Below are 19,421 nucleotides of genomic sequence, written 5' to 3' on the forward strand. Positions count from 1 at the left end.
TTCCATCTGATGAAACAGACTAATTCTCAAATAAACTACAGCTAACATTATCTTCCATTTTATGGCATTATAATGAAGGCAATATGTTGAATTCTATAAGTTGATAAGTAGCAAACTAATACTATTCATGTTTATTTGTACAAAATGCTTATTTATATAAGACAAGATAAAGATCCATAATGACAGCAAGTATTATTGATGCCAAATAACAAACTAAAATCAAGCATAGAGTGATCAGATAACTAGTCCAAGGTCACACAAGCAAGATGTCACTTATTAACTTGTCTAGAGGTACTATTTTGTAGACAGTGCTACTTCTTCAAGTTACAATTTGCACTATTTGTTCTCTGGATAACACTGTAAGTTTTGCCACTTCATATGACATACGTCCAGACTGAATATTCAAAGGTATACATTTGGCTTGAAGTTAACGCTGTTTCGATATAACTCCCTAAATAAGTGATATCTGAATTTTTGTCGATTTGCTACATGTAATTTTCTAAAAAGGATGAAGGAGGACTAAGATTCTAAAATTTAAGTTTATTTAAAGAAATCAGTAAACATTTAGTCTGGTTTGGGTAACAAAATTTATTTCTCATTTTTGTTCAAAAGACTAATATGGACAATTGTTCGTGCATATCAAATTATAAACCTTGTTAAATCCTACCAAAATAAGGTTTCTCTGATGAACAGAGTAGTTATATGACTTGCTCAAGGTCACCTAGAAAGTCACTGGCTGAGCCAAGAATGGAACCCAGGTGTCTTAACCCCCAGTCCTATATTCTATATACCAAACCCTAATGTGAATAGAAATAAACTTAAATAAAAAAATAGTTTAGACTCACAATATTTTCAAATTTGCTCAAACTCTCAAACAACTAAAATCATAAAGAAATTTAGACTTAACTTACCTAGACCAATGATGGCTTTTGTTTGTACTTCTTCATCTGAATGTTTTGTAAAATACATCAATAGTTCAAGTACTTTATCCTTTATGTTAACCTAAGGGGGAAAAACCACATTAAAGTGTATGAAAAAGAGTAACTTCAATCAGTTTTCAATTATGAAGGAAAAAAAGCCTAGAAGCAATGAGAATGTCTGTATGTGAACTTCACTGAAGAATAAATCACCAGTAAATTTATGTCTATACATTTTAGAATGGTGACATTCAAAATAAAAGTCTGTGACAAAGAAGTTTGTGTAAGATGCAAATTAATGTACTGCTCCTTTGAGAAAGTGAAAAATAATAAAGTCAGCTGCTTCACCTAGTGTGCCTACTGTTACAAAGTTGATATAACTTGTGTAAGCTTCTTGTGACAAATCAGTAACAAGCAGCTGGTGGACCAGAGGCCAGTCTGAGGACCATGTTTTGGGTAGCACTGCTTCAGAATTCTCATTAAACCAGACTACTCGAAAGCTGCTTTCATCCTGGGTCATTAGTAATTTTCAGTTCACAGGGTCACACAGTCCTATTTTTTATAACACACTAAATAATTAATGTTAGAATCTTACCTTACTGTTGCCTTTAAAATCTTCAAGATCAAAATCAAAATGCCGACATAGTGCTCCAACAGTGAAAAGGGATCTAAGAAGTGCTGGTTTGTTTGCCAGAAGTGAAGTGTTATTTGGATCCTCCTGGTGCTGACTTTTTAACTTTGAAATGGCACCTAATAAAGATGAGTACTATTTACTAATAACAAAACTTTTATCCTTGAATTATTATCTTTAAATGATTACTGCTAAGTTGCTAGAGGTAAATTTTACTAATTGTTCTTAAGTGTCACATACATCTAGAATTATGACAGAATACCTTACAGCCTAATAGAATTAATGTAAGAAAAAAATGCTATTTAAATTTTATTGTACATAGTGGGCAGAAAACTGACCAACAGTTACTTATGAGGTAAATTTCTGAAGTAATTATATTAATTTATTAAGGAAACAAAAGATACTAGAAGGTATTGCTTCTGACAATGGCCCAGGGGAGAATCATACTTCTTAACAATTCCCTTGATTCTGTCTTTATCAGATGTTTTTAAAAAGGAGCTAGAGGAGCTACAGGACCCAGCGGAATAATTCTAAAGCCCAGGCACTGAACTTACCATAGTACCTATTAAAACAGGCCCACACAAATTTAAAATTTTGTGTCACTTTATTCACAACTGCTCCCAGACAGCTCACACAATGTTGCACTACCTAAAAGATAAAAAAAAAAAAAAAAAAAGTTACCATTTACACAAGGCGCCGGCGTTGGTGGAATAGTGGTAAGCATAGCTGCCTTCCATTTACACAAGGGTTAAAGACAAAGGTAAACCATAAGATCTAGTTGTCATTGTGAATTTTATACTAAGCAATAGAGAGATGGTAAATTGAATGCTTACAGTCATGCCATATTTGATGATAAGCTTCATTAAATCTTCTTCAATAGTAGCAAGGAAAGTTTCACTTGGATGCTCCATCAGTGGTACAACCAGCTCTAGGATTTTTGCAACATTGCAGATAACCATGAAATCATTCTGTGTCTATAAGGATAAAATCAGTGTTTTATGAATATCAAAGTCTGACAAAGTTTACATACTTATATCAATTTGAGGGTTGAGGTATTATGAATGTCAAGTTTCAGTAAAAAAAAAAAAACGCTACTAGGTGCTTTTCTTTTAATGTTTATTTATTTTTAGAGAGAGAATGAGCAAGTATTGCAGGAGCAGAGAGAGAGAGACACACACACAGAGACACATACAGAGAGAGAAAGAGAGAGAGAGACAGAGAGAGAGAGAGAGAGAGAGAGAGAGAGAGAAAGAGAAAGAGACAGAGAGACAGAGAGTCCCAAGCAGGTTCTGTGCTGTCAGCAACACAGCCTGATTCAGGGCTTGATCTCATGAGATCATGACATGAGCTAAAACCAAAAGTTAAGAAACTTAACTGACTGAGCCACCCAGGTGTCCCCAAAAAAGATGCAGAAAAGAGCTTTTATTAAGATATAGAATAAAGAGCATAAGACAGTATCAGGAACCCAGATTCTAGCTCTGCCACTAACTTACCATGTAACCTTTTAGTCACTTAATCACAATGGTACATTCTTTTTCCCCCCCTAAATGTTAATACAAGCCAATTCTGAACAAAGATGTTTAACTATTAACCGAGTATTTTTCCAAGAGTGATACTGTTTTTAAGATCAGTACTTTTCAAACTGCAGTATATTAACCTAGTAGTTCTCAACTGGGGGTGAGTTTGTCCCCATGGGATATCTGGCAATATCTGGAGACATTTTTATTGTCCCAAGAGAAAAGTTGAGGGGGTACTTCTGGCATTCAGTGGACAGAGACCAGGAATGCTGACAAACATCTTGTAATGCTCAGAACAGTTCTTGACAACAAAGAATAATCCAACCCTAAATGTCAATAGTGCTGAGGTTGAGAAGGCCTGTGTTAATCCTTTTTATGACAGAAGAAAATAAAGAATTCCAGAACTAGGTATAAGACTTCTTTATTTTAAAATTTGAAAATTTTAATTTTAAAAAAGTTTAAAACTTTTATTAAAAACTAAACAGTTTAAAAAATAGGTAGAACACTTAAAAAAAAAACCCAAAGGTTATTAAAGATTATACAGTAAAGTCTCTTTTCAAAAAACAAAAACAAAAAACTCTTTCCCACCCTGTATTCTCCAGTCACCCAGCACCCCTGCCCTAAGGCAACCAGTTACTAGTTATTTTTGTGAAGTAAGACATTCAACATGTTTTTATCTAGTCAAGTTATCACTCTTCATTCTTAGCAACAGGTTACTGACACTCATTTGAACTTTTCTGAGCTGATTAAAAATGTGCCCACCTTACATCCAGCCATTCTCTCCTCATACCCACAGTTAAGTAAAAACATAAGATGAATACTTCCAAGTTGCACAGAAATCCTGTGCTGTCTCCCATTCCTACCTGCTTTAAGCAACAGGGGGTTAAAGTGGGTCTAGGGATGAGTTTTTGTCAAAATAAATTCATCTGAGAATCACAGCTAAAATTTTACTTTGAACTACTATAAATATTATCAGCCTAAAAAATCAAGTGAAAGAAATATCTTAAAATCTAGAAGAAAAATTTAAAGATGGAAATCATGAAGAAAAAGAATATAATACTAAGAAAAATAGCTGAAATGATTATAACATAAGAGGTTTCAACACCTAAAAAATTTAAAGTTTTCAAAAAAGAAAAAAGCCCCAACATTCAAAGGTAAAATGGTCAAATGACATATAAATATATATATGTATGTATACAGTCAAATCACAGAAAGTACAATTGGTTAATATCATAAAAAAAGATGTTCAATCTTCTTGGTAATTAGGGAAGGGAAAATGAAGCAAATGAACTATGGCTTTACATCTGACTGGCAAAGAATATAAAAATGACATAGATGGTCATACACTGGTTTCCAAAGAGGCTATAAAACAAGTCCACCAGCAATCAGGAAAAATCTATTAAAAACCCCAAACCAGAACCAAAAGAATATTCCCTTAATTTAGCAAGTCCATTCTTTAGAATCTATCCCAAAGAACAAAAACCACCAATATTTAAAGGTATATGAATAGGAATGTTTGTTAAGGAATTGTTTGTAGTGCCTATCAGTAGGAAACAATGTAAATACCTGTCAAATTAGGAAATGGTTAAATATATCATAGGATATCCATAAAATGGATAATATATATATAATATGTATATGTATGATAGGTATATAACATAACCAGATTTTTTAAAGTTTACTTATTTATTTTGAAAGAGTCAGAGAGCATGAGCAAGGGAGGGGCAGAGGGAGAGAGAGAACCCCAAGCAGACTCTACATTGTCATCCCAGAGCCTGATGCAGGGCTGGATCTCACAGATAGTGAGACCATGACCTGAGCCGAAATCAAGAGTCTGACCCTTAAACTTCTGAGCCACCTAGGCACCCCATAACCTGATTTTTAAAAACTCAGTCAATCAGTTATGTATGTGTGCATGTGCACAATTACAGAAGCATGGATATGGATATAGAATGTAACGATAATCCAGGTTGTTTCTCCTGAGATGAAGAAGAATAAAGATGGAGGTAGTGTACAAAAAACAAAAACACTTAAATGTGTCTAACATATAGGAGATGGTCTTATTTATATAAAACTTCATGTATGTATGTATGTATAAAACTTTCCAATATACATCCTTCCCTTTGGCATACCCACAGGATCAAATAAAAAATATATTTATAGATCCTTTTATAGTTCGTAAGTGTGACGACTGGTTATTCACACTATTTATTATGTGAAATGTGCCTTTTAAACCTTATTACGACTTTGGCACATTACCCGTCTGATGTGATAAAAAAATTTATATATATGTATACACACACACACACACACACACACACACACACCCCACAAAATGTTTTCAAAGTAATCTTGCTAAAATATATATGTATATTGATTCAAACAAGGGTGATTTATGCAAATTACACTATAGTTTAGTTCCTAGAAGCAATGAGACATGGGGTTGAATTCTAGCTTTGGGACTGGTCAGCTGTGCAACACTGGGCAAGTTATTTATATTCTCAAAGTTTTAGCTCCTTATCTATAAAACTGATATAATAATGATACCTGCTTCACAAGTTAATAAGATAATGCATGTAAAATTCTTTACAGTATTTGGCACTGTGTTCAATAAATATTAGCCATTACTAATGGGTCATAGATTACATATTAATCAATTTATTTCTGGATTTAACACAAGCCCTAAAGATAGAATTAGGGTCTCAGAAATTATTATAAAGTTGTTTTTATATATTTATCTTCTGGTACTTTCCTCAGCTCTTAAAATTCCTCAGGACATCCTGAGGTTTTTCATCTAGAACTTCCTAATTTAGATCACCAAAAAACCAGACTACAGCAGCAAAACAAATCTAGCAGAGAAAGTAGTTAAAATTAGTTCCTTAGGAACACTAGGGACATAGTAAGTAAAAAAGGCTGTTACATTTTAGAGATTTTAGACTACATCAAAATTTAGTGTTTGTAATAAGCCACTTAAGTCACCAGGCTGTCATATAAACTGCTGGATTATTTTATATAAGCAATATTTTATTTGATTTTTACATTGTCTTAGAAAAACAGAGTATGTGCAATATTAACTTAAAACAGACACCTAACATATCTGATATACTAGATTTTCTATATTCAAACTACTGATGTAGTATAAAATAAATATACTCAAAATATATTGAAATGACAAATTAAAAGCAAATTCAGAATTTAAAAGACAATATATTTCTATGTGAGAGGAACTCTGCCTCATTCACTTTTGAGACCTTAACAATAGTTACAACATTTAATAAGCATTTAACTTGAGGAGCTTATGGAGAAATGAAGCCAGAACTTCATTTTTAATATATCAGAGAAATGATGTCTTATATAATTTGCCACAAATATTAGAACATATATTTGAGTACATGACACAGTTGATCAGTCAGTGAAAATGTGGATGACACAATGTGAATTCTAAATTTAAAATAGTTACTACATGGTAAGACATAAAAAATAGGACAGCTCTATACTTACACTACATTTAGTGGTAAGGTATGGCTGCATAGTCATGGCATGCTTAACCATGAGCTGAGGTCTTATTTTGCTGAATAAGAACAAAGTGGTTATGCAAGCTACCAATCTTCCAGAATTCACACCTTTATTGTCAGAGTCTGGAAAAACAGAGAAATAAGATACTAAAATATGACAAGGCAGTGGAAATTAGACAGATTATTTAAATTACTCAGTATTATCCCTTAAATTGATTCAGTACATACTTCAATAAAAGATTAGCATTTCTTACGATACTAGACTTCCTACTTTTTTTTAATTATACATATTACATATATTAAGAATAAAAGATAAAAGAGGCTGTGCTATGGGAGGCAAATTTTACACTGAGGGGTGGAAGACTGAAGTTAAAAAATAGAATGAGTTAAGACGTTTAGGGATGGGCTTTTGGGAATAAACATGGTGTTTCTTATATCTAAAATGGATGGAAGTAAGTATGGGCAAGTTAGCAAAGCGGGACAAAAGCAATTGAGCTGAGGTGATACTGTGTTTGAGGGCACTGGGGAAAAAAGAGAAGCTGCCATGGGAGAAGACTGTTAAAAGACCAGAGTGACAAATTAAGAAACTGGACCAGGGCTGTATCAGAAAGGTAAACCCACTGCTGCTCCCGTGGGAGGAAAATGCTGTTAGTTAGGAGATACAATGGTTCTTACGAGGCAAATTAGTTTTTAGAAGAGATTAACAAGTTTTCAACAGTTTCAAAGTTTTCAACATTAAGTGACAACAGTATCACCCTTAAAATCTAGGATAGTCAAAAATAGGGGAAACAGAACTAGGAGATAAAAAGAAAAAGAGGTACACATGGAAAATGGAAAAAAATTAAAGAAAAAAAACCAGCATAAAAATATAAAGGGTATCAACAATTTCCTTAGGTGTCATAATGGTACCTCTGTAAGAGGCAAGTGGCCCCCAATTCTGGAAAATGAACAAGGCTGACTAATGTTCCTTATCAATGTACATTAGGAGATGGGAAAATAATGTTAGTCTTGGGTGCTTTAACAGATTATCAATTATAACTTTTACAGCTTTATATATTTACTTATAATGTGATTAATAACTTCAGATTTGTGACTGTTAAATAATAAAATAGATAATATAAAATATTAAGCATTTAAGGAATTTATCAATTTAAAAAATATTAACTGCTTTATCTAGCTCAATATTAAGCACATTTTACATAACAATTATAAATGGTATTAGGAATGTACTACAAATCTTTTAAAAACATTTTTATAATAGTTAAAACAATTTCATTTTGAGAGAGAGTTTTATATCATTTAAAAGATATCAAAACAGTTTTAAGATGAGTGCAACTAGCTAAATACATATTAGCCCCTGGACTTTTGTGTCTGTTCAACATGACATCTATAAGATATGTAGAAGAGATGAAGCCTACTCTTTTATTATACTGCTCTAGATAATCTTAGTTAACCTAAACAATATAATCTAGGATGCAACATCAAATGAACAACAACAAAAAAAACCCAAACCAAAAAACCCCTTCATATAAAAGTGAAGTAGTTATTAGGCTAAGCAGAACCAGAGGCAAAATTGAGAAATGTGCCCAAAGTATTTTAAAATATCTCATAAAATCAACTTAATGACCAATATATAAAATGTCTTACCAGCTAGAGATTCCTCATATTTAAGAATGTGCTCAACTAGGTTATCAACAAGTTGAGTACAAGCTTTCTTCACAGGTTTATATGAGGAATCCTCTTCAGACTTCAACAACTATATATGTATATATATAAAAAAAAAATCCCAGTATAATTATTAATTAGGCAATAATAATATAAACGCATTAAATGTGTCCATAAGTAATAAGCTTTTTAAATTTGTCATTAACAATATGAAAAATGCAAATAAACAAAAATATATAACAAATGTTTTAAAATATCTTATCAACCAATAATTTATAAATCCTTTCAAACGATGTTAGTATGGAGTATTTAAACTGCTGTGTGTAGGACCTGAGGCAGGACATGAGAGAAATGAGAAAGGTGACCTTCCTTAATGCCCAATGCTAGTTTAATTAGTTAAAAAATTCAGAATTCTATTCCTCATTATTTCAAGTCCTTTGATATCTCAAAAAAGTAGGAGTTCATTATACTTCCTATATAATTTTAACTTCATCTGAATTGCACCTTAAATTTTAAAATGATAAAACATAAGGCTAGATTTCTTTTCTATATTATCCTTTGCCAAATGTTAGAAAAGGATTAGGAATGAGGAGACGAGGAGAAAAGATCAGTCTAACTATGGCTAAAAATAAAACCAATTCAAACTTTTATAATCACAGGTCAACTGTAAAGTCATCTAAGGTATTTTTGTTTTCTTAATACAGATTAGCTAATACAACTTTGGGCTATAAAGAAGTTGAAGTGTATATCTGGTTTTCATGAAGAGTTCCCGTGTTGTCCAGTATAACCTGCTGCAATGATGGACATGCTCAGTATCTGTGCTGTCCAATATGGTTGCCACAAGACATACGCATCTATTAAATGTGTGAAATGTGGCTAGTATGCCTGAGGAGTTAAAATTAAATACAAATAAAAATTCAAATTAAGTTAAACACATGTGGCTAATACTGGTTAGCTCAAGTTTAAACCTTCACTACAAGATGCATGAATGATTAAAAGAGTTGACAGCAGTCAGAATAACATAACGCATACCCTGTCCTCATCCTCTTCAATTTAAATAAAAAAGAAAATGTCAATTTTCAGTTTTAACTCTGTACAGCAAATTCTCCTTATCCTCCTCTATAACTCAGTTCCTTAAGCAGCTATTAAAACTGCATGCTAGCTTCTTCCAGTCAGGAGCAGAAAACAATCCCCTCTTATTTGTTCTTTTCTCTCGACGACATAAAGTATAAATACATACTGTTATGTGCCCTTTTAATTTATTTCCTTACTGTGAACCCAACTCAAGAACATTTCCATAAACCTTTATTCCCAATGCACTCGCCCCTTCACTTATTTCATTTTCCTCTTTTACTTCAAGGTAACCATTATCAGGAATTTTATATTTTTTTTTGCTTAAAAAAGTGGTATGAGCTGTATACTGTTCATAATTTTGCTTGACTTTCAACTTTCTAAAAGGTATACTGGATGTAGTCTTCTGTAGTCTTGCCTTGTTCACTCAACATTATGTCTCTAACTATAATTCAGGTTGTTGCAAATGATTTTATTCATTTTAACTGCCACATAACAGACTACTCTATGTCAATACTGCAATTAATTGATCTATTCTGAAGACAGGTTATACTTTTTAGTGGCACGAGCACTCAGGTAAAACTGTCTCCTGCATATGCAATATGCAAGGTTTTTTCAGTATATACCTTGAAGTGGAACTGCTAGGTCATAGGATATATAAATGTTAATTTATCAAATAATGCCATATTTTTTCAATTTGGTTATAGTATTTTCTCAATTAGTAGTTCAAGAGATACTGTTTAATCTATCTCTTCTCCATCATTTGTTACCACCTGACTTCTCAATTTCTGCCAATGAAATGGGTGTTTAAGATATAGTCCTGATTTGTATTCCCCATATTAATAATGAGGCTGGAAACCTATAGGTCATTTGTGCTATTTCTTGTTTGAAATACCTAATCATGACTTTTACCTATTTTCCTACTTGGAAAATTATATTGGTTTGTAGGAGAGGAGTTCTTCACATACTTAATAATGATCTTTTCTTACACATTATATGGGTATCAAGAATGATTTCCTAGTCTGTGTTTTTAGGATGTCTTCTGATTAAAAAATGTACTGCATTGTAACGCAGTGAAATTCATCCATCTTCTAAGGTTAATGGTTTTGGAATTTGTTTAAGAAATCCTTCAGAAATTTTTCCCTACAGAAAGGTCAAAAATATATTCACATATATTTTCTTCTAAAAGTTTTAAAGATTTTCATTAATCTATATGATGTGAATACTGAGTTAAAGTAGCAATAAATTCTTTCTTTTTAAATTTATATTCAGGTTAGTTAACATACAGTATAATTTTGGCTTCAGGAATAAAAGCCAATGATTCATCTCTTACATAAGACACCCAGCACTCATCTCAAACAGTGTCCTCTTTAATGCCCATCACCCATTCTATGCCTTCCCCCCCCAACTCACTCCTCCAGCAATCCTGTTTGTTCTCTATATTTAAGAGTCTCTTAATGGTTTACCTCTCTCTCTGTTTTTATCTTATTTTTCCTTCCCTTCCCTTATGTTCATTTGTTGAGTTTCTCAAATTCCACATGAGTGAAATCATATGATCTGTCTTTCTCTGACTTATTTTGCTTAGCATAATATCCTCCAGTTCCATCTATGTTGTTGCAAATGGCAAGATTTCACTTTTTTTTCATCACTGAGTAATATTCCATTATATACACACATACCACATCTTCTTTATCAATTCATCAGCCAACGGACATTTGGGCTTTTCCCATAATTTGGCTATTGTTGATAGCACTGCTATAAACACTGGGGTACATGTGAACCTTCAGATCAGCATTTCTGTATATTTTGGATAAATTCCTAGTAGTACAACTGCTGGGTTGTAGGGTAGTTCTATTTGAAAGAAAAATTTCTTATGGATAGCCAATTTTCCCAGCCCCATTTACTGAGAAATAAATCCCGCAGTGCCTCTTCTGTTTTAAAGTATGCATAGCCTGTCTATGTGAAGGCTGATTTCTGGGATCTTCCTTTCATTCCACTGTCCATTTAGTACCATACTATCTTAACTACTGTATCATTAAAAGTAAGTTCTTATATTTGGTAAGGCAAGTCATTGGTCCTGCATTTTCAGAATTTACAATTGTTTTTAGTTCTCTGCTTTTCTACATATCTTACAATCATCTGAACATATTTATGACTATTTTTCCTTTCTTTTTCATTTTGTTATGGTATTCTTTTTCTTCTTTTTTTAAGCAGGCTCCATACCCAATGTGGGGCTCGAACTCATGACCCTGAGATCAAGAGCCACATGCTCTACTGACTGAGAAAGCCAGGGGCCCCTTGATTACTTTTTTAATGAGATCTCTTTGGACATTTTTTCCATTTTGCATGATTTTCATTGTACGTTTGTAGTTTTTATGTCAAATTTTATTCCTAGATTAGAAGTTATCATTCAAAGGTATTAAATTATCAAAATTTTTTCCTGTGTCCCTGAAATGACTACTTATTTCTTCTTCTTCATTGTTAAATCATACACATACACACACACGCGCTGATGTTAAACCAGCATTATGCTTACACATGCCTAAGCGCATATATATACATATATGGATGTATATGTGCACATACACAAATCTTTACCATCTTATTTTTGATGCATTTCAAAGAAAATTGTAGACAGTACACTCCCCCCTCTTTTCCCCCTTTGAGACAAAATTTACATGAAAAGAATTATGCATTTGCTCAGTATTGTTAAGTGCATTCATCATTACAACTCAAACTCCTATCAGGATACAGGTCATTAAAAAAAAAAAAAGATAATAATAACAGGGGTGCCTGGGTAGCTCAGTTGGTTATGTGTCCGACTCTTGATCTCAGCTCAGGTTTTGATCTCAGGATTGTGAGTTCAAGCCCCGTGCTAGGCTCCACGCTAGGTGTGAAGCCCACTTAAAAAAAAAAAAAAGATACAGAACAGTGATCAACATCTTTTAACTTATATCAGAATCATCTGGAGAGGCTATTAAAACACAGACTGATGGGCCCATCTTAGAGTTACTAAGGTAAAGCCTTAGAACTCACATTTCTAACAAGTTGCAGGTAATCTCAATAACTTTTAGAACCACCGATATAGACTATTACCATTATCCCTGAAAGTTCCCTCATGTTGGGGCACCTGGGTGGCTCAGTCAGTTAAGTGCCCAACTTAGGCTCACCTGATCTCTATGCTGACAGTGTGGAGCCTAGAGCCTGCTTTGCTGTGTCTCCCCCACTCCCTCTCTGTCTCAAAAATAAATAAAACATTAGAAGAAAGTCCCCTCATGTTACATCCCAGTTGATCCCTGAACCTCAGTGATCACTGAGTTTTTCAGATACAGATTAATTTTGCCTCTCCTAGACTTCACATAGATAGAATCAGAATATGTACTCTTCTGTGTAAGGCTTCCTTCACTCTGTGTAATGCTTTTATTATGCTTAACTTGTATGTATCAACAGTTTGTTTCTTTATGATGTGAATACTACTAAATTGTGTAGCTATATCGTTCTTTTTACCTATTCACTGGTTGATGAAGACAGAGACAGTATTTGATTATAAACAGAAATGAAGCTGGTCCTTCAACTTCCTCCAAAAGGACCATGGTCCTTTATCAGGTTAACTGTACACTGGAGAAAAGGAAATTATCAGACCTTTTAGGGATTATTAGATGCTAGTTCTGAAGTGGCACTAATTCCAGGAGACCCGAAAGATCACGGTGGCTCAGAATGAGGGATGGGTGGTTGGAGGTCAGGTGGTCAATGGAGTTATAACTCTGGTCTGTTTCAGAGTGAGTCCCGTGGGTCCCCAAACCCATTCTATTGATTATTTCCCAGTACCAAAACAAAACACTGGAATATACTCAGCAGTTGACAGAATCCTTAAATTGGTTCTTTGATCTGTGTAGTGAGGGCTATTATAGTGGGGAAGGCCAAGTGGAAACCATGAAACTAGGAAAATAGTCAAAATACCATATTATATTACGGACTACTGAGATTAGTGCTATCATCAAAGACTTAAAGGATGGTAATTCCCACCACGTTCTCATTCAACTCACTAATTCGGCCTGTGCAGTAGATAGATGGGATCTTGGGGAATGACACATGGATTTGCATATGCTTAACAGGTAGTATTCCAACTGCAGCTGCTATACCAGATAAGGTATATTACTTGAGTAAATTAATACATTCGTTGGTTACCTGGCCCCTTCAGGCAGATGTTTTTTCCCTCCATCTCCATCAAAGGCCCACCAGAAGCACTTTGCTATCAGCAGACAAGGCCATTAATACACTGCATTGCCCTACCTCAGGTGTATATTAACTCCCCAGTCCTATCTTGTAATTTAGTTTTCAGAATCTTGATTACCTTTCCCTTTAGTAAGATTATCACAGTGGTTCACTGCATTGATGATATTATACTGACTGTACTTAGTGAGCAAAAAATAGCAAACACTCTAGACTTATTGATAAGACTTATATGTGGCAGAGGGTAGGTAAATAAATCTGACAAAAATTCAAGGTCTTCTTTTTCAGTGAAAGTGCTAGGGTCCTAGTGGTGTGAAGTATGTAGAGACATCCCTTATAAAGTGAAGGATAAGTTGTTGCATCTGGCCTCTCTTACATATAACCAAAAAAAGAGGCACAATGGCTAGTGGGCTTTGGATTTTGGAGGCAATAAATTCCTCATTTGGGTGTATTACTCTGGCTCATTTACAGAGTGACTCGAGATGCGGCCTCTGCTGAGTAGCACCCAGAACAGAAGGCAGCTGTGCAAGAGATCTAGGCTACTACACAATCTGCTCTGCAGCATGGGTCCAATGATCCAGGAGATCCAATGATGCTTGAAGTATCAGTGGCAGATAGGGATACTGTCTGAAGTCTCTGGCAGGACCATATAGGTGGACTGTATGCAGTACAAGCCTTTAGGATTTTGGAGCAAAGCCTTGTCGTCCTCCATGGATAACTACTCTCCTTTTGAAAAAGAGCTTTTGGCCTCTACTGGGCCTTAGTAGATACTGAATGCTTGGCCATGCGCCACCAAATTACCATGCGATCTGATATGTCCATCATGTCTGGGTGTTACCTGACTCACCAAGACATAAAGTTGGGTATGAACAGCAGCAGCATCAAACAGAAATGGTATATATGTGACTAAGTGAGGGCAGACCTAAAGGGTATAAGTCAGCTACATAAAGAAACAGCCCAAATAGTCTATGGGTTCGCATTCCTGCTATACTGCCTTTCTTCCAGCCTGTACCTATGGCCTCATAGGGTGTTCCCTAAGATCAATTCACAAAGGAGAAGACTTAGACCTGGTTTATAAATGGTTCTGTACAATATGCTGGACCATCCCAAAGTGGACATTTTGTAGCACCATCTCCCCTGTCTGGGACATCCTTGAAGGACAGTGGTGAAGGGAAATTCCCCCACTGAACAGAACTATAAGCAGTGCACCTAGCTGTTGACTTTGTTTGGAAGAAGGAATGACCAGATTTGTGATTACATAATGGTTCATGGGCTATGGCTAATGGTTTGGCTGGATGGTTAGGGACTTGTGAGGGAGATGATTAGAAAGTTAGTGACAAGGAAATTTAGAAAAGAGGCATGTGGATAGACATCTCCGAATGCATAAAAAAATAATATTATGTCCCACATGAATGTTCATCAAAGAAAGGATGAGCTCAGCAGAGAAGGATTTAAATAATCAAGTGGACCAGAGGAGTCATTTTGTAGGGACCTTCTCTGAGGAGAGTAGGTATAGATAGAGTCCCTCTCTCCAACTACTCTTGTTATTGCTCAATGGGCTCATGAAAAAAATGTCCATGGTGGCAGGGATGGAGGTTATACATGGATTCAGGAACACGATTTCTATTCATGAAGGCCAATGTGGCTGGCTATGGCCACTGCTGAATGCCAGTCTGTCAGCAGTAGAGACCAACACCAAATCCTTGATGTGGAACCATTCCCTGGATGAACAGCCAGTTACTTTGTGAGCAGGTTGATTACACAGGACGAATTCCATAATGGAAGGGGCAACATTTTGTTCTTACTGGAACAGATACTTACCCTGGATACAGATTTGCCTTCCCTTCATGCAGTGCTTCTGCCAAAACTACCACTTGTAGCTTCATAGAATGCCTTATCCACTGTCATGGTATTCTACACAGCATTACTTTTAATCACTCAAGGAGTTCACTTGATAGAACATGGAATGGCCCTTTGAAGACTCAGGTAGAGCACAAGATAGGTGGTAATATCTTGCATGGCTGGGGCAAGATTCTACAGGAGGTTCTTTATGCTCTGAATCAGCATACAATATATGGTGTTATTTAGCCCATAACCAGGATTCACAGTCTAGGAATTTTCAAGAGGTAGAAATAGGAGTGGCATTACTCACTATAACCCCTAGTGACCCACTAGCAAAATTTTTGCTTCTCACAACTTTATGCTTTGCTGACCTATAGGCCTTAGCTGCAGAAGAAGCTTCCACCAAGAAACACGACAATGATCCCACTGAACTGGAAGGTAAGACTGCAACCCAACTAACCACTCTGGGCTCCTCATGCCTCTGAATCAACAGGCAAAAAAAGGATTAGGTAGGGTACTGTCTGGAGTGACTGACCCTGACTACCAAGGAGAGACTGGACTACTACTCTACAATGGGGTTAAGGAAGAGTCTGTCTGGAATTCAGGTGATCCCTTAGGAGAACTCTTGGAATTACCATCCTTTGTGATTAAAGTCAATAAAAAACTACAAGCCAATTCAGGCAGGACTACTAGTGGTACAGATCTTTCATGAATGAAGGTATAGGTCACCCTACCATGAAGAGTAGGTAAGGTGCTTGTTGAAGGCAAAGGGAATAGAGAGTAGGCAGTTGAAGAAGGCAGGTAAGACGACATTACAAGGTATAGGAATAAGTATTTTAATGGTCATAAGCATTTCCTACTTATTTTGTTATGAATACAATAGTGTGTGTGTGTCCCCGGAGAGGAGAGGAGAGGGGAGGGGTGTGGAGGGGAGGAGAGGAGAAAGAGCAAATAGTGCCACCCCTCGGCCTTTTGGCAGCCCCCAGCCTAACACCATGATTCCCTCCCATTGCTCACTTTCTCCCCCTCTTATTCCCCTACCATATGACATAAAATGTATGGACTTCATATCATAGTATTTAAGTGTTGTTAATCATAGTATTCAAGTTATTGGATCTCAAGGAGAAGAGTAAACATCACTCAAGGATTTTAGTTTTTATTCTGGGAAAGAGGTTAGTGCATTTTCAGTTGTATGCAGGATAGCTATATAATGTTAGATGGAACTATGATCTTGTTACTGTTTTTTTTGAAATAAAGTATGGTTTAAAGAGATATGTACAGGTGCCATGTTGACGAAGTGGATTTGTGATGGTTAATTTTGTGTGTCTACTAGATGAGATCAAGAGATGCCTCATTATTTGGTTAAATATTATTTCTGGGTTAAAAAATATTATTTCTGGGTTAAAAAAATTCTGAGTACTGGTAAGGGTGTTTTTAGATGAGATTCATATCTGAATTCATGAACTCAGTAAAGCAGATCACCATCTCCAATGTGGGTGGTGATCACATAATCTGCTGAGGGTCTGAATAAAACGAAAGATAGATAAAGGAGGAAATCAACAATTCTCTATCTGAGTTGGGATATCAGACTGCTCTTGCACCCAAATTGGGATTTATACCATCAGCTACCCTGGTTCAGGCCTTCAGACACAAACTACTACATCAGGGCCTATTCTAAGCCTCCAGCTTAAAGACAGCCTCCATAACTGACTGAGCCAATTCCTTATAATAAATCATTTTCTCTCCTCTTCTCAGTATCCTATTGGTTCTCCTTCTCTGGAGAACGCAATACATGTCCCTTCCATGTCAATTCCTGGCCCCCTGCAACAACTCCTCCGAGTTTATCCAATACAGATTAGTTTTAGCCTCTCCTAGAATTTCATATAAATGGAATCAGAATATGACTCTTCCGTTTAAGTCTTCATGACTCTGTATAATGTTTTTGTTAGTCATCTAAGTTGCTGTATATTTCAGTCGTCTGTTCCTTTATGATGTGGACGACTATTAAATTATATGAATATATTAGTTTTCCTAATCATCCATTGCTTGTTAAAGTATTTAACTGTGACCTTTAAGGAGATCTCATTTTAGATTACAAAGGTCAGGAATGTATGAAATATGGGTTATTCAAGGTTTTTCATCACCTGTATTTTCTTACAACCTAAAAAAGGATGATTGAGTGGCACTAGAAAATCAATTCAATTTCTGTGTACCCTGTCATAGTGGTTTAAACTAACTGCACTATGTTTTAGAGAAAAAAAAATATTTGAGGACTTTCATGATAGAAATTGTTCTTTTTTTTAAATTGAAAAATGACAAAATATTATGAATTCATTAAAAGTTATAAAGGCAATGAATCTGCATATATTTAAAGTGTGTGTATGTGTGTGTGTGTGTGTGTGTATATATATATATATATATATATATATATATATGGCATACTAACAAAATTTAATTGGTGGACAGTTCGGTGCATGTCTGATTTTGAAGGTGTTTCACTGTACTCTAAGTCCCTAAAAAAAAAAAAATCCATGAATTGGGAATCACTGACCTATAAGAAACTCACTCAACACAAAAATAATAAAAATGAGAAACAGCAGAAACTAAAGAGAATGGAATGTTTAAATGAGCTAATGTGGAAATAAGTATGCTAATTGTTTTTTAAAAAATGTTTATTTTGAGAGAGAGCACACAAGCAGGAGAGGGGCACAGACAAAGAGAGAGCAGGAATCCCAAACAGGCTGTATGGTGCCAGTGCACAGCCTGATGCATGGCTCAATCCCATGAACCATGAAATCATGACCTGAGCAAATATCAAGAGTCAGATACTGGACGGAATGAGCCACCCAGGCATGCTAGTGCTAATTATTCTTTAAAATAAACTAGAAGGGCGGGTACAGTGCTTGGGTGGTTCAGTTGGTTAAGCATCCACCTTTGGCTCATGTCATGATCTCATGGTTCATGGGCTTGAGCCCTGCATTGGGTTCAGCTTGGAGCCTGGAACCTGCTTCAAAGTCTGTGTCTCTCTCTCTTTGCCCCTCCTCTGCTTGCACACACTCTGTCTTTCTCTCTTTCTCAAAAATAATAACCATTTAAAAGTTAAATAAAATTTCTTTAACTCTATCCACAACATGGGGCCCAAACTCATGACTCTGAGATCAAGAGACACATGCTCTACCAACTGAGCCAGCCATGTGTCCCCATGCGCGCTAATTATTCTTGACTCAAGAATTTCCAGTGATTCTAGTAGTCCATCCTCTATATCCTTCGTAGCCTCTCAAATTTTATGCATATATGTTGTTACAACTGTTAAGAGTGGTTATATCTCTGTTAACATGTATCCATAATACTTTTTTAGCTTTATTTCTTTCATTAAACTAAATTCTGCTAGTCTAATGACTGTATCACAAAGTCACAGTGTTGTTGGTAAACCTTTCAGAAACTAAAGTAAGAAGTGTAACAATAGGGAGAAAGGATTCGAGGACTGAATGGACAACTAGCTAAAGAGGACTAGAAAGTAAATATATAAAAAACATAAAACTTACTGCTAAGAGATTATAAATCTTGTCATCTCCTTTCTGCTTCCAACTTGCCAATAATACATACGAATATTATCTTAGACCCTTTTTTGGAATACTAAATGACATTTCTGATAGCTACAAATAATTCTTATTCATTTATTTTAATTATTAAATAAAACATGTGGCTGTAGAGTTTTCTAGAAATTATGAGGTACCCTTTAGAATGGCTGACATAAATATAACTAAGATGGTCACAGGCTCTGTAATATAGAACTAATAATTTGACTTATGAGGGAAATGACAGCAAATATATTATGTAAAATTATGAAATAAAAGATGATTTATGAAAGATGATTTAGGAAGAGAGCCTAAGATATATTATAGATTGAAGAACACAAGCAAATACCATGACGATGTTTAAAAAAGGCATCTTAAAAGTTTTTTAAAAGCAACATATTACTGCACATCATCAGATGGCTAAAGTTAAAAATACTGACAAAACTAAGTAT

The 19,421-nt window shown here is 35.1% G+C and overlaps 1 protein-coding gene and 1 non-coding gene across 4 annotated transcripts in view; one reads left to right on the top strand and one right to left on the bottom strand.

Moving 5' to 3' along the window:
• The window catches only part of NIPBL (NIPBL cohesin loading factor), a 197,250-nt gene that overhangs the window by 16,174 nt on the left and 161,655 nt on the right, over positions 1 to 19,421 (bottom strand). For all 3 annotated transcript variants that reach the window (XM_029940989.1, XM_029940986.1, XM_029940988.1), the window contains 6 exons: positions 8,228 to 8,336; positions 6,567 to 6,703; positions 2,382 to 2,522; positions 2,103 to 2,196; positions 1,513 to 1,667; positions 912 to 1,002 (listed from right to left, as the gene is read on the bottom strand). In XM_029940989.1, the coding sequence (XP_029796849.1) occupies positions 912 to 1,002; positions 1,513 to 1,667; positions 2,103 to 2,196; positions 2,382 to 2,522; positions 6,567 to 6,703; positions 8,228 to 8,336 (727 nt within the window). The remainder of the gene's footprint in view (positions 1 to 911; positions 1,003 to 1,512; positions 1,668 to 2,102; positions 2,197 to 2,381; positions 2,523 to 6,566; positions 6,704 to 8,227; positions 8,337 to 19,421) is intronic.
• On the top strand, positions 5,229 to 5,334 carry LOC115295120. Its single transcript, XR_003910344.1, has one exon. It is a non-coding gene; the product is annotated as a small nucleolar RNA U13 (small nucleolar RNA).

Source organism: Suricata suricatta, chromosome 6 (assembly GCF_006229205.1).
Source record: "Suricata suricatta isolate VVHF042 chromosome 6, meerkat_22Aug2017_6uvM2_HiC, whole genome shotgun sequence".
NCBI classification, from domain to species: domain Eukaryota; kingdom Metazoa; phylum Chordata; class Mammalia; order Carnivora; family Herpestidae; genus Suricata; species Suricata suricatta.